The sequence below is a fragment of the Polypterus senegalus genome, chromosome 2 (genome assembly GCF_016835505.1).
Source record: "Polypterus senegalus isolate Bchr_013 chromosome 2, ASM1683550v1, whole genome shotgun sequence".
Lineage (NCBI taxonomy): Eukaryota > Metazoa > Chordata > Cladistia > Polypteriformes > Polypteridae > Polypterus > Polypterus senegalus.
The window spans coordinates 98,883,723-98,898,628 of NC_053155.1; the positions used below are offsets into that span (position 1 = coordinate 98,883,723).

A 14,906-nucleotide genomic window follows, 5' to 3' on the forward strand; every position below is an offset into this window, starting at 1 on the left:
CGCGCCTGCGTAGCACTCACGGGACGGAAGGACAATCCTGACCGCTTTTATATAGAAGGATATATATATGTGTATTTAAGTGTTTCTGATATTAAGAAGTGCAGTGCAGCTTTGCTTCTGGGCAATTATGTACATATATGCTTTAATACTTTACATTGCAGTCACTTTTTTGTGCTCTATCTGTAGATTTCAATCAAATATACATTCTGGATGCAAAGTGTTTATTAGTCAAGGATTTTCTCTTTTGAAAACTTTGCAGATGTTAGAAAAAGTAAAGCAAATAGTTTAGATAGTGAAGAAAACTTAAAATCAGACTAAAAGCAAAGAAAATTGTCACAGAAAAAATAAAATTGGAAACATGTAAAAACAAAAAGACACCATGAACAAATCAACAATAACCAAGCCAACCTCAGCTGATAATGGCAAATTTTAAACTGTGAAGAAAACCTCTAAAATGACTTGTGTGTTAATAAATCCTCTTCTGAGTTACTTTACACTGTCAGGTAGGAACACTGTGACACTTACAAAGAAGGATTTTTAACACAGCTGGATTGTTTTTTTTCTCTTAAATCTATCCAGAGACATTGAATGGCAGCATCATGAAGTAGAGTACTCGCAGTCAGAGATATGATCCATATGTGTTCACCGAGTGTTAGGCATTAAGTCTAAATAAGTATGTTGCCAGCTTGCTGGGTGGATGTAAATAGCTACTGTAACTGAATTATTTGGAGCTTTCTTAGGTTATAACAAGGATAGCCAAATGACAGTTTATAAAAACGGGCTTAAAGGAAAATGGAAAGTCCACCTGTTTTGATTGGGTAGTGCAATTACGAACATTTGTTCACTGGATATGCTTTACATCCCTCTTTCTTTGTACTTTTTGTTGACTTTTTCCCCCCCAATCAGACTTTCTAGCCTTTGCATCTCTTTCTTTGTGGGACTTGTTGCCTTTCTTTGTCAGCCAATCCAGCCCTTTTGTGGACGACATGACACCTAGATGCACTTACGTGCACCACATGGTTTACGGTCTTATGCTGGCCACTTGCCTTTGTTCATCAGACATTGCCGCCCTCTTAACATTACATCCAGGCATGGGCACAGATGCCAGACTCTTTCTTAGTCACACATATTTATGTCTGGTCTTATACAAATACAGTGCTCTTTATAAACTCTTGAAGCATATGTGCAATAGAAATAATATGTAGTACATTGAATATTGTCTGCATAATGGACTTACGAACATTTATAACCAAATCTGACCCATAGATTGGATCATTTTACTTTATATTATATACTTAATGTTTTTGAAATTATTTTTCCTTCTTTCCAAGTACATCACTTTTTTAGTGACTACACAATGTCAGTTACTTTTACCTGTAATCCCCCAGTCCCCAAATATAATTTAGTTCAATGTGTATAAAAATATTTTGAAATGCAGTTTTTGGACATTATGCCAATAGATTTTTTTTTACTGTATTTTTACTTATGATTTAACGTTTTGTTGATTTCTGCTTTTTGCTATAGGGGCGTTAATAATAATGTTAGCACACATAAAAGAAATAACATTGTCTGATGTGAAGATAATTCAGCAATTCAGTATTTGACGAAAAAAAAAAATAATGCACAATTTATAATCTTTTCATGTTCATTTATGTTAATGCAACTTTAGACTTCATTATATTTTGGGAGAGTAAGGTATTTTTGATTGAAACAAACCTTCACTGTCAGAGCTGGAAATAAATCGGCGGTGCATTCGTGCTTTGTCCCTTCGGCTGCCAAAGCTCTTCTGGGACCCTTCAGTTTCTGATGTCTCGCAGTAGTTTACTTCTTTTTTCTGGCTTCTACAAGACCGCCGCCTGCGGAGGTCCAGATCATGATCACTGTACTCACTTGATCTCTCTGTTTCAAAAATAAAGTTAAGATTTAACATTAGTCACAAAAACACATCTATTTGATTTTCATCATATTCATACCATATGTTATTTTCTGATGCCCCAAAATATTGCTTAACTATATATTTTAATTTTCCAATGTTCAAACTACCTAAGAAGAGTGGGAAATCACTAGAGTGCAACCTTGTTTTTTTTCCCCCTCAAACTACATGTCTAACTCACTTCAAAATGACTCCTCTCCACCAGAGATACTAGGGTTTTGGGTATTGTTGTGCTCTGCATGCAATCACTGAAAGTGTGTCAAGCAAAACTGTGCAGAAAGGTCACTTAAGACATGTGTAGAATAATGAATTCAATTTCTGAAATCAAATAAACATTTTTTGATTAAATTTGTCGTGAGAACAACAAAAGCACATTTCAAGTGAACAGGACCAAAATTAAAAACATATGTATTTTTGTTTCTGATGGTCACTGGGTATTCAGTTCTAGGTTAAAGATCTCTAACATAAGTGCATTAGGGAAAGGTGTTGGTATAACAGAAGGTTTAGTCAATCATATTTTAAATTTTTAGAGATTAGCTTGTTTTGTAATTTTATTTATTTAAAAATCACCATATTGATATTTGATTGTGACTTTGTGGACTTGGAGAAAGCATATGACAGGGTGCCTAGAGAGGAGTTATGGTATTGTATGCAATGGCGTAGCTAGAGTTTGTGCCGCTCGGGGCGGGGCTTCAATTTGCCGCCCTCCAACATATTTGAATATCTTAACCTATTTAATTAGAAAATTAAAATGACGTATAGAGAAAAATTAAGATACATATATATTACATATATGAATAAATATATATATATAATATAATATATATATATATATATATATATATATATATATATATATATCTCACACAGAGAGAGAGAGAGAGAAACAGCAATAATTTTTCACATATAATTATTGATAAGCATCAACTAGACAAGAGTATAGTATAGACACACTAATAAGCGGTGTGCAAATTATTAGTTTAATATAATTAGGCGGCAAAAACCAGAACCAGTGTAGTGTACAAGTGATAGGTGGGGATGTTTTCTGTGCAAAGCAGGAACACATTCGGATTGATAACGAAATGAAATTATAAATTGTAAATTAGTTGTTTACAGTGGTGTGAAAAACTATTTGCCCCCTTCCTGATTTCTTATTCTTTTGCATGTTTGTCACACAAAATGTTTCTGATCATCAAACACATTTAACCATTAGTCAAATATAACACAAGTAAACACAAAATGCAGTTTTTAAAATGATAGTTTTATTATTTAGGGAGAAAAAATCCAAACCTACATGGCCCTGTGTGAAAAAGTAATTGCCCCCTTGTTAAAAAATAACCTAACTGTGGTGTCACACCTGAGTTCAATTTCCGTAGCCACCCCCAGGCCTGATTACTGCCACACCTGTTTCAATCAAGAAATCACTTAAATAGGAGCTGCCTGACACAGAGAAGTAGACCAAAAGCACCTCAAAGGCTAGACATCATGCCAAGATCCAAAGAAATTCAGGAACAAATGAGAACAGAAGTAATTGAGATCTATCAGTCTGGTAAAGGTTATAAAGCCATTTCTAAAGCTTTGGGACTCCAGTGAACCACAGTGAGAGCCATTATCCACAAATGGCAAAAACATGGAACAGTGGTGAACCTTCCCAGGAGTGGCCGGCCGACCAAAATTACCCCAAGAGCGCAGAGACGACTCATCCGAGAGGTCACAAAAGACCCCAGGACAACGTCTAAAGAACTGCAGGCCTCACTTGCCTCAATTAAGGTCAGTGTTCACGACTCCACCATTAGAAAGAGACTGGGCAAAAACGGCCTGCATGGTAGATTTCAAGATGCAAACCACTGTTAAGCAAAAAGAACATTAGGGCTCGTCTCAATTTTGCTAAGAAACATCTCAATGATTGCCAAGACTTTTGGGAAAATACCTAGTGGACTGATGAGACAAAAGTTGAACTTTTTGGAAGGCAAATGTCCCGTTACATCTGGCGTAAAAGGAACACAGCATTTCAGAAAAAGAACATCATACCAACAGTAAAATATGGTGGTGGTAGTGTGATGGTCTGGGGTTGTTTTGCTGCTTCAGGACCTGGAAGGCTTGCTGTGATAGATGGAACCACGAATTCTACTGTCTACCAAAAAATCCTGAAGGAGAATCCAGGGCCATGTAGGTTTGGATTTTTTTTCTCCCTAAATAATAAAAACCATCATTTAAAAACTGCATTTTGTGTTTACTTGTGTTATATTTGACTAATGGTTAAATGTGTTTGATGATCAGAAACATTTTGTGTGACAAACATGCAAAAGAATAAGAAATCAGGAAGGGGGCAAATAGTTTTTCACACCACTGTATCTTCCTAGAAATTATTATTGGTGTAATGTTTATGTTTATTTTTGTTATTGCCAAATAAATGTCAACTGCTGTATCTGATGCCATCACAGGAGGACAGTCTGAAAATTATTTTTAAAGTATTTGTGGGTAGAAATTAGAGAATTTTACTTTTTTCATTCATGAGTGATATTTTTCCAAACCCTGCTGCTTAAACACGAATTGTACTGAAGCCTTTGGGCCAATAATGGCGCCCCCAAAATGTGCTGCCCGGGACGGACTGCCCCTAGCTACGCCACTGATTGTATGAGGAAGTCAGAAGCGACAGAGAAGTATGTAAGAGTTGTACAGGATATGTACGAGGAAAGTGCGACAGTGGTGAGGTCTGCGGTAGGAGTGACAGATGCATTCACTGTGGAGGTGGGATTACATCAGGGATCAGCTCTGAGCCCTTATATGCAATGGTGATGGACAGGTTGACAGCCAAGATTAGATAGGACTCCCCATGGACTATGATATTTGCAAATGGCATTGTGATCTGTAGCAAGAGTAGGGAGCAGGTTTAGGAGACCCTGGAGAGGTGGAGATATGATCTAAAGAGGAGAAGAATGAAGGGCAGTAGGACCAAGACAGAATACATGTGTGTGAATGAGAGGGAGGTTAATGGAATGGTGAGGATGGAGTTTAAATATTTGGGATCAACAGTAAAGAGTAACGGGGATTGTGGAAGACCGGTGAAGAAGAGTGCAAGCAGGGTGAAGTGAAGTGAATCTCGTAAAATAATTATTTTCTCCCACACGTAGTTGTAGTGGGGGGAAAAAAAATCACCTATTTCTAAATTCAAGATCATGTCCTTGATATATCAGCACAACTACATGAACATAAAAAAAATTTGTATAGCAGAGTGCTGTGGTTTCCTCACAGGAAGGTGAATCTGGTTAAACGAGGTTAAGCACTGCTGTTATAGACTATAAATATGCAGTCAAGACTGTAGTATCTGAATAATCCTTATTTGATGTTCTAACTGATATACTGTATATACTCACGTATAAGTCAGATCTTGAAACCCGAAAAATTGATCATAAAAATCAGACCCCATCTTATATGCCTGTTCAAAAATGCGACATGTAATATTTTTCACATCTTCTCGCCTCCTCCAATCTTGCATTAGTTTCTCAGATGCATCGAATTTTGTTGCAGCAGCACAATTACCAATTTCTTTCGCCATTTCAACAACATTTAATTTAAAACCAGCTTCATATTTTCTTTTGATCGAACGCTCCATCATAGATAGGGGATGCTCTTACGACAAAGGTGTATGAGGGTGTAAGATACACGAAACACTGCAAACATTGCTTCGGAATAGTTTGGTTATCACCATGTGGTCACGTAGGAGAGAGATTAGAAGCAAATGCTGACACAAGTTTAACAAGTAGACTTGAATTAACAGAAGTAAACACCTGTTATTTCATCATCATCATCGTCTTCCTCTTCCTCCTCCTCTTCTCCTCCTGATGTTGTTTCTTCATCCTCATCATCATCGGAGAGTTCCCTTTTGCTCCGCCTTCGTCGCAATGCTCTGCTTGGCCTTCTGACCTTTGCTTGTCTTGGACGGGTCCTTCTAGTACGAAGCCCAAAATCACTGTCATCATCATTTGAGGGCATTTCGCCATCACTCTCGCCATCTTCAGATATCACAAACTCTTCCTCTTCACTGCTGCAAGGCAGAATGTGCAATACATATTATATATTTAATGTTTTAAGGAACACTTTAAAACATAAGTACTTTTAATTTGTTAAGTATAAATATATATGTTGAAAAACTTGGGCCAGGAGATAATGCTATTTTCTTCGTACCCTGATCACTGCTACTGACAACCAACCTATATTCCAGGATCCAAATTTATTTAAAACAACAAAAACACACAATATCAGTGCTTGCTTGACCGAAGTAAACATGTTTTTTTAAATAAAATTGCACAAAATCTTACTTCATTATAAACATAAATTATGGTAGACAACAAATGATTTGAAATAAAAAAATGCTTCAAATATACAGTATTAACATTTTAACCGCTTCTTTCCGCCCCCAAAAAATCAAACATTTATGACAACTTCTGGGGTGTGGCAAAATATATTCAGTAAAATAAATATTTCCATAAACAGGCCAAGGCCATCATTCTGGTTTAGGACATAGCAAAATGCCCTCCCTCAGAATAGGTTGTTTGCAAAAGCCCTTTTAGGCTTAACCTTTTTTTTTTTTTTTTTAGGAGACCAACTGCTAACTACTGCTTTAAGAAATCATTCTATAACATGGCGAATGTTGTGGATTTCCTTACCTTTCACTGATCCGAAACTCATCACTTTCATCTTCATCCACTGTGCTGTCACTATCGAGATCATTGAGCCTTCTGCGCTTCTTTCTTCGTAGAGCTGCAGCCCGCTGTGGCCGCCGATTTTCTTTGCTTTCCTCCTTCAGAATAGTAGAAATGTCCTTTCCACGGTGTCCTGTAATGTTTGACATATCCTTCCCACGACCGGTACCTGTGCAATAAAGAAAATGCTTTAAAACAGTAACAAGCTTTATCAACAAAGATTCTTCATTAAAATCAAAACAATTGTAACAATTAAATTCAAACACCATTAAATTTACAAAGGAGTAAAGATGAGAGAATTATGTAAATACTTCAAAGGAAGATATCTTACTCACTTATCCTTTTTTTCCTTACAGTGAGGCATTACTTAATGTTGTAACACAAAACTACAATGAATTTCAACTTAGCTAAATTTATAAAGCTTGTCACACATTTTTTCACCTCGTAATTGTGCGTATGTGAACATGCCTTGAACGCCATAAATGAAGCATATGCTAATCAACCTCATATGTATGCCATCATGATGCTGCGGATCTTCAGCCATCGAGACACCACCACCTCCACCTGCATTCAGAAGTGCCTGGCTGTGCTCGACAACTGAGCACGCAAGGTGTTCTCTTTTTTCTGGGGGTCAGGGAAAGGCAGTGTTTAAGTTGGTAGCTACTATCACCTGGCACATGTAATGACAGGATTGCTGTTACAATGAATGGTAGGGTTCAGCCAATTACCTCACTGATAAGTCAGCCACCACGTACAGTACCATCAACTCTGTCAAAGCTACTTTGCTTCAAAATAAATGAATCATTGGTTGACCCAGGTCACTTTGCCATGATGTTGGTCAGTCTCATCTTTGCACCATAGAAAAGAAGCCAAAAAGAACTGCACAGAATAAAAAAAAAAAAAAAGTCTTAAAAGCCAATCCTTTACCTCCTCCTTCAGCTTCTTTGATATCTTCTTCTATTGCTTCATCAATTGCCTCGTCAAATTCATCAAATCTGAAAACCAAAATAATTTGGTTATTTTTTCAACAAATTAATTAGTAAATAGCACAATTCATTATAGTGGTTCTGTGATTTACAAAAATATTAAGGAACACCTGGTCCAGAACCTAGAAATATAGCACTGGTGTTAAACTCGAGGCCTGTGAGCAAGATACAGCACATCGACTTTTTTTGTTACGACTGTGTAGTATCTTTTGAAACATAAATTATACACCCTGCAATGGCAAGTATTTTTCCCTATGTATTTTCACTTAAACTCCAGGAAAACTCAGTAAATATATATGTTTTTCAAAAACTCAAGTCTTGTGTATTGTACTGTACTCAAGTCAGTATACTGTATTCAAGCGAAGAAAGATGGCCAGTGGCTGAATAAGCAGCATATTTATGCAGCCTCTCCAAATTCTGTGTTAAAACAAAGTAAAGGTGCACAAAAGCAGCTGTAAGTGAAAGTTCACAATTGCATTCATTACTAGCTATAGTGTGCAGAAGACTAATTTTCAATATTAAAAGTAAAGAGACCACTTGATGTTTAGCACAGATGATCATTTAAGTCCTAATCTAAAAACTGAATCCCACTTCTTTTAAATAAGACAGCTATTCATTAGTTTCTTTGTTTGCCATGCACCTTATTTACATTTAACACCATTAAGAATGTATCATCAAAAGGCATCTCTGCATAATTTAAAAGTCTGATATATTTTAGAATGGAATTTTCCAAATTTATGGCAAGAAAACCAAGCTGTTGAGGCAGAAAATGCAGGTGGAAAAATGCACTGAATCACTGTATTTTTCCCCAAAAAGAGCTTTGGACCAAAATGCTCATTAAGAAAGTGGAAATATGCTGGGTGTTGATTGGGCATGCACATAAGGATTTCAGTTCTCTGTACGCATGACAATACAGTTACTGCTACAACAATAAACACTGTAATGAAAGCTGTCAGCTTTAACGTAAGGAGTTTTAAAATAATCAGTACTTTTAGATTTCCGGAAATAACTATCAACCACAAAAACATGCTTTAACCACATAATGTATGCTGGTTAGGATGGTGATTTTCGACTTCTGGGGGAAGACTATTCATGTGTTTGTGAAACAAGGAAAACGTTATAACCAAGTTCTCTTGTGAAAAACAGGTTGTTATCTTGTGTTTTGTTTATATGTAATAAAGCTACTATGAAAGGAAGACTAATGGGAGTACAATAAACTGTATAACTTTGCAACCTTGTGAAAACATTTCAGGAGAAACAACCATAAATGCAGAAAGGATCACCTACTCATTTCCCTTCCACAATCATATTGTACATTTTTTTGGTGAAAGATTCATTGTACAATTAAACCACTAAATAACATACCTCAATAGTTGTTCATATATTTTAAAAGATGGCAAGCACAAACTTTTGCATAACCTTTTTGGTATTGACGTGGATAGCAATTAAAATGAACTTGTAGATTTGCAACAATAATCTATAGGCCAAATCTACCACTGCTTCTTCCAACTTTTACACATCTCCAACAAACCACAACAGTACTGAACCATATTGAATTTCCCAGTGTATTAATTATATTCAGGAGCACAGAATTAAGAACATCTACTGACATTGATAAAGCCCATCAAATAAAACATGAATTCTGCAAAAATTATGAATATTTGATTGCTATATTTGCAGGTTGCAAAAGCACAAGACATCAAGCTAAAGATAAGCTGACCGATGACTTGCAAGTGGTCCCCATCTTCTATTCAACATGTAGACATATACAGTAGACCCCCGCAAAGTCACGGTTTGGAGTTTGCGGCCTCAGTCATTCGCGGATTTTTCCTGGGAACCTAACTATTAATTATTAGTGGAAACTGCAAATATTCTCCACAATTTTTATGGCTTTTTTGTGGCAATACTGCACTGTAGATAGAACAGGAAGCAGCTGTAGAGGAAAACGTGGCTTGGGATGGTGAAGGTAGCCAATAGAATTTGAAACTGCAGTGGCTCGGATTGGTTTTTTGCTGAGGGTGCTGGGGCTGTTGAGTTCAAAGGATGTCAGCGCAGCTTTTAAAAAGGTGGCCGGTGACCAAAAGCAAAAAAAAAAAAAAAAAAAAAGAAGTTTTTGTAATTTGTGTTTCAATTTCCTGTCTGTCTGCCTTCTGTTGGGTTACCAGTACTTATTCATTTTGTTCTGGATCATTTCGTACATCTGGATTGTCTTCCGTCTGCCTGAATACATGAGGACTGTAAGTGGATTTATGGCCATCCTGCAAAGGAGCGCTCCTGAATCCGTCCACCCATCTTCACCATTTCAGGAACTACCGGTAGGCCTATCTTTACATTCCCATTCAACGTGCGGATCTCTAGACTATCTATTTTCATCATTACGTTTCATCCATTGCCGTTTTTCATGAACTTTTTCATGATTTACTGTGTGTGTTTTGTTTGTGCTTTGTTGTATTTAATGTGTAATCGCCGTAAGGGGAACAGGGGTGTTATCGTTGTTTTCTTACTTCATTTGTTTTCATTACAATATTTATTTGCTGTTTGATTACCGGTTTGCTTTGTTTTTGTCTCTCAAGGCTGGGTGCGTCCCACCATAAACATAAATAAATCACCATCTTCTCGATTGTGGCTTCTCGTGCTACGCTTACTTAAAAGCCTGAACAGCACCTGTCCTTTTTGGCTGATTGCTTTGTTTCTTTCTCTCCTCCCCCAGACATTCTCTGCTCCTGTTGGGAGTTGTGCTCCCCTATAATATTTGTCTATTGTTTAATTGATAACAAACTGCATACTGAGCTCCTTTTACTTCTGAAAGAGACAGGTTTGTTTGAAGTGTCTGAATAAAGTTCCTGTCTCTACAATCTCTTGTGTTTATGTGCAATTCTGTGACCCAAGCTGCACTAAGACTAGCGTCAGTTGCACTTTGTACATATTGTTCCAGTAGTTTTTTTTAAAGTTTTTACAGTTCATTAGCAGTGCGTAAAATGATCAGTGTTGAAGTAATTGTGATGCTCTTTGAATGAAAAAAAAATGTGTTCCATTAAAATTTCATTTTTTCTTTGTTAATTGTGATGTTTATTAAAGTGTAGCAAAAAAGTGATGGTGTCCAGGGATGCATTAACCCCACATATGTGGTAGTTTAAGGGTTAAAGCCCCAAGATGCCGCTGAAACGAGCTGCACCACCTAAGGCTTCTGGCAATGAAAACTCGCTTGCATGGATTACAGTACATATAGAGGTAACATCAGTATTTTACATTCTAGCACTGTGGGAGACATAGCAGTACAGTATACAGATTTACCTTTATGTTATTTTTAGGTAATGTATTAAGCTGAGTTTGAAATTAAACTAAAGTGTTTTGGGGGCATATTTAGGGTTTAAACTATAAAAATAGGCATTTTTTTTAACCACATCCAAAATTCGCGGTTTTACACAATTCGTGGGTGCTCGTAACCCCTGCGAATTTTGGGGGTGTACTGTAATGCAAAAAGAGGTAATATGAGTCTAATGTATTAGAAGTTTGTATAATTAATGTGTTTATATTTAATATGTGTAAATAACACAAGTGTGGCCAGGCAAGGATTTGAACCCAGTCTCACAGAATCATTAGTGCAACCAATCATCAACCTCCTTTCCCAAAATAAAGAAATTTTAGGTTCAGAATGTTGTTCAATATACATTTGTGTAGGTAAGCTAACACGATGAGTGGAAATTCTGACCATGTGTTAATTGCCTAAAAAATGTCCTTGTACTTCAGCCAAAGTATCTGGAAAGAAGCTTGTTTTGTCAGTTACAGTTCTTTTATTTAACTGGTTTACAGGTATATTACTCCTTAACTGCTCAGATTAAACTACTCCATGACAATTCTGATGTTCTATCAGTAGGCCATTAAACTCAAACTAGATTTTTAACTTAAAAGCTGTCCCGTCGAATTAGGCTTCGTACCTGTAGCTGATAAATTTTCTAGCTCTTGTTGACCTCCTTTCCAGAGTTTTACATTTCTTAGATTCTTTTTTCTTTTCTTCCCTCCAATCTTCTACTTCTGGTTCCTGTGAAAAAAGAAACACGTAATTTTAAATTACATATTTGACAGCAGTTATTTTATATTAAAATACAACAAATTTAAAAAAAAAAATAGAAGACAAAGTAATATTATAAAGTCAAGTCAAGTTTAAAAAACCTAGTTTGGATAAGCGTCTCTCTGGCTTGTTGCCTCTGCAGAGTAGAGTTTGTCCTATACCAGAATGTCTTTGAATTTAAACTGGTTTTCAGAAAAGTTTAAGTGCTTCCTATAGTTGGTGATACTTAGACTTAGTAAATAATCTACAGAACCTATTTAAGCTTAAAAAAAATCATAATAATCTTCATAATATACCGTAAAAATAAGCAATGCTTTTCAAATGATTGCCATTTCTATATTTTTGCAGAATCCTAGCGATTCTTTCCTGGTTCTGTAATTTAAATTTACAGTACAGTTAAGATGCAAGTCAACACACAAAATGCTTTTGGCCCTCATCATTGACACCTCAATATTCGCTGGTGCAGAAAGTGTAAAGTTCACATTTTCCAAAGAATTAATGCAGCATGTGTTCTACCTGCATTAATACTGGTAGGGGGATTGGTATTTTATTTTTTTGTAAGATAGGAATTCCGACATAGCACAGACGTTTGTCCCTAAATACCCCTGTGCATGGTGGTTAAACTTGTGAGCCTTGCAATCAGATAACTATTTTGGATTGCCAGGTTGTCAATTTGAGGGCAATTTCAAGTGTGACCATGTGTAACACTGCCATTGGTTGAAAACAGCACTAAAAGGGCTTCCAAGGGAATAGTCTAAAGGTTAATTTAGTCTGGGTGTTGTGGATATGTTGGGAAGGACTTCAAGGTTTCAAACTGAAACCCCACCACTGTCCTGTTGTACATCTCTAAACAAACCACTTTTACTTGTATAGTAAGTAGGAGTGTCTATAAAGTGCACCCAGTAACTGGCTTTGGCATCCAGGAGGGAACCATGCTGTGGGGCACATCTTGTGTTCAATATCTACACACTTAGTACAATAAGCCAGAACAATCAGGACTCTATTACTCCTTGGTAAGATTACTTACTGCACAGCTATAGACATATCCAAATATAGCTGGACCGATATCAAAAGATGAAAGGATTTTATTGATTCAGAAACCCTTGCAAAGACATCTTTGATTTTCTTCATCACTGAAGGAAAAGAGTACTACAGTCTAGTTCTTATCAAATTATTCAGATGACAGCAAGTACTTAACAAATACAGTAGCACTGCAGAATACATCAGTATAGTCATTAGGGCTGGGTATTGGCCCCTCTGTCCTGATTCGATTCAATATTGATTGTATCTTGACTGAATTAGCATGCACTGATATACTTGAAGTGATAGCTTTTTTGAGTTTACTTAAATCATGCTTACAGAATATTAATATAATGTGACAAATCTGAATAACACTTTATTTGAAGGGTGTCTACATAGTAACTTCATGACATTAGTATTTGAAAGATGTGGAAAATATCAGTGTTCTTAAAAAAAAAAAAAAAGCTCAGCACAACAATCAATCAAAATTCACCATAATTAACTAACATATGTATTGCTGCAGAGTCCTGATTGGGTGCTCCTTGTTTTAATACAATGGCATCCACTTTATAAAACAACTTTACCATCTTGTGAATAATTATAAAATAATCAAATATTGCTTCTTAATACCCTAATAAATGTTATTTAAATAACCTATTTGTGTTATGAGTCTCCATGTAGACACCCTTCAATTAAACTGTTTGCCTAACTTATTCTCCTATTGGACATTTAAAATAATCTTGAATTAGTTAAAATTAAAAGATACAATGGGAAGACTTGTGTCTTTCTATAATTCTACAAGTTACACAAATCTTCTGTTGCTCACTTGTAGCTGTCACATTAATCAGTCCCAAAAACAAAAAGGAAGCATTTTAAAATGACGATCTCCAGCTGATGCTTATTGAAAGTGGCGCTGGATGAATGGAACATTAAAAGAAAAAGAACCAGCATCGTGACTAAAAACGCTGCTAATATAATCTGTACGGTGCAACTTGTTGAGATACTTCATGTCATCTGATTTGTGCACACACTCACTCACTTTGGTAATCGCAGGCTGCTCTGAAAATTCCAATAATTGCCCATTTGCTCAGCCAGGTAAAACACATTGCAAACTTTTTCCACTGCGGCAGTCCAATGTTTATTGGACTTGCCAACACACAAACATGTGATTGATGCAATCATGTAATGGAACAACACATTGGAAATGCTAGAAAGGTTTTTGGAACAGCAGCTAGTCATCTCAGCAGCTCTGCATATAGCCAGCAAGGTTGCTCCAAGTGTGACTGGCATGCATTGTGCTTGTCTGCAACACATCTGCCACACCATTTTTAATGTAGTGACATCTGATTGTCACACCTGCTGTTCTGCATATTTGACAGTCACAAGTTAAGAAAATACAGCGATGCTTTGCTTAAGATCTTCATATAGCCTAGGTAAAATAACTTCTTTACTCATTTGCTTTCTGTTTGGTATAGCATAATGCAGTTGAAAAACCCGTATCATTTGTCAAAAGCCCTTGTTTTCAACAATAGTGTAGGGTCTTGTATCTTTACACATAAAAACTGCTATAGATTCTGTTTTTTTTTTTTGGGAACAAAGAGAATGACAGCTTGGGGCTAAACGCCACCCCCAGTATGGGCTGTTTAGGCTCTAGTCATTTGGATGTTTACTGAGATTACGTTTATGGGCGACATCAGGATATATGATTTCTCATATTTGTTGTGTTACAACAATACTTAAAATCTGAGTTGCACAGTTTACATATGGCTTTGCTTTTATCCAGTTGTTCTTTACCAATGCATGGTTTTAATCCTTACACATATATGATTGGAGTGTTCAAAGGCACCAATGAGATAGTAAAATACTTTCTCTGCAGAAAGCCTTAACAGACGCATTAAATCACATCTACTAGATTGGAAGCCAAAAACATGCAAAAATCAATATACAGTATATTAAAAAGGTGATGTCAGTTTGACCTTCCTAAGAAATCTTGAACCAGGGAGCAATCATCACCATATTATGCATCTATAGTAAAAAAAAAAAAAAAGGTGCACTGCTGGCTTTTGGCAAATAGACTATCAACCTAAAGCAAGTAAATTTGTTCTGAAATATGAGAACCAGAGGATAATTACTTAAATTTGGCATTTATGTAAAGTTGAGAGTATGGTTCAAGGTCTACACTGAAGAAA

General features: G+C 36.3%; 1 protein-coding gene across 2 annotated transcripts in view; it reads right to left on the reverse strand.

The window, feature by feature from the left end:
* rsf1a (remodeling and spacing factor 1a) overlaps positions 1–14,906 on the reverse strand; it is a 90,395-nt gene that overhangs the window by 10,876 nt on the left and 64,613 nt on the right. For both annotated transcript variants that reach the window (XM_039744232.1, XM_039744231.1), the window contains exons 11-15: positions 11,564–11,667; positions 7,567–7,634; positions 6,604–6,808; positions 5,725–5,981; positions 1,717–1,899 (exon numbers count right to left, since the gene is read on the reverse strand). In XM_039744232.1, the coding sequence (XP_039600166.1) occupies positions 1,717–1,899; positions 5,725–5,981; positions 6,604–6,808; positions 7,567–7,634; positions 11,564–11,667 (817 nt within the window). The remainder of the gene's footprint in view (positions 1–1,716; positions 1,900–5,724; positions 5,982–6,603; positions 6,809–7,566; positions 7,635–11,563; positions 11,668–14,906) is intronic.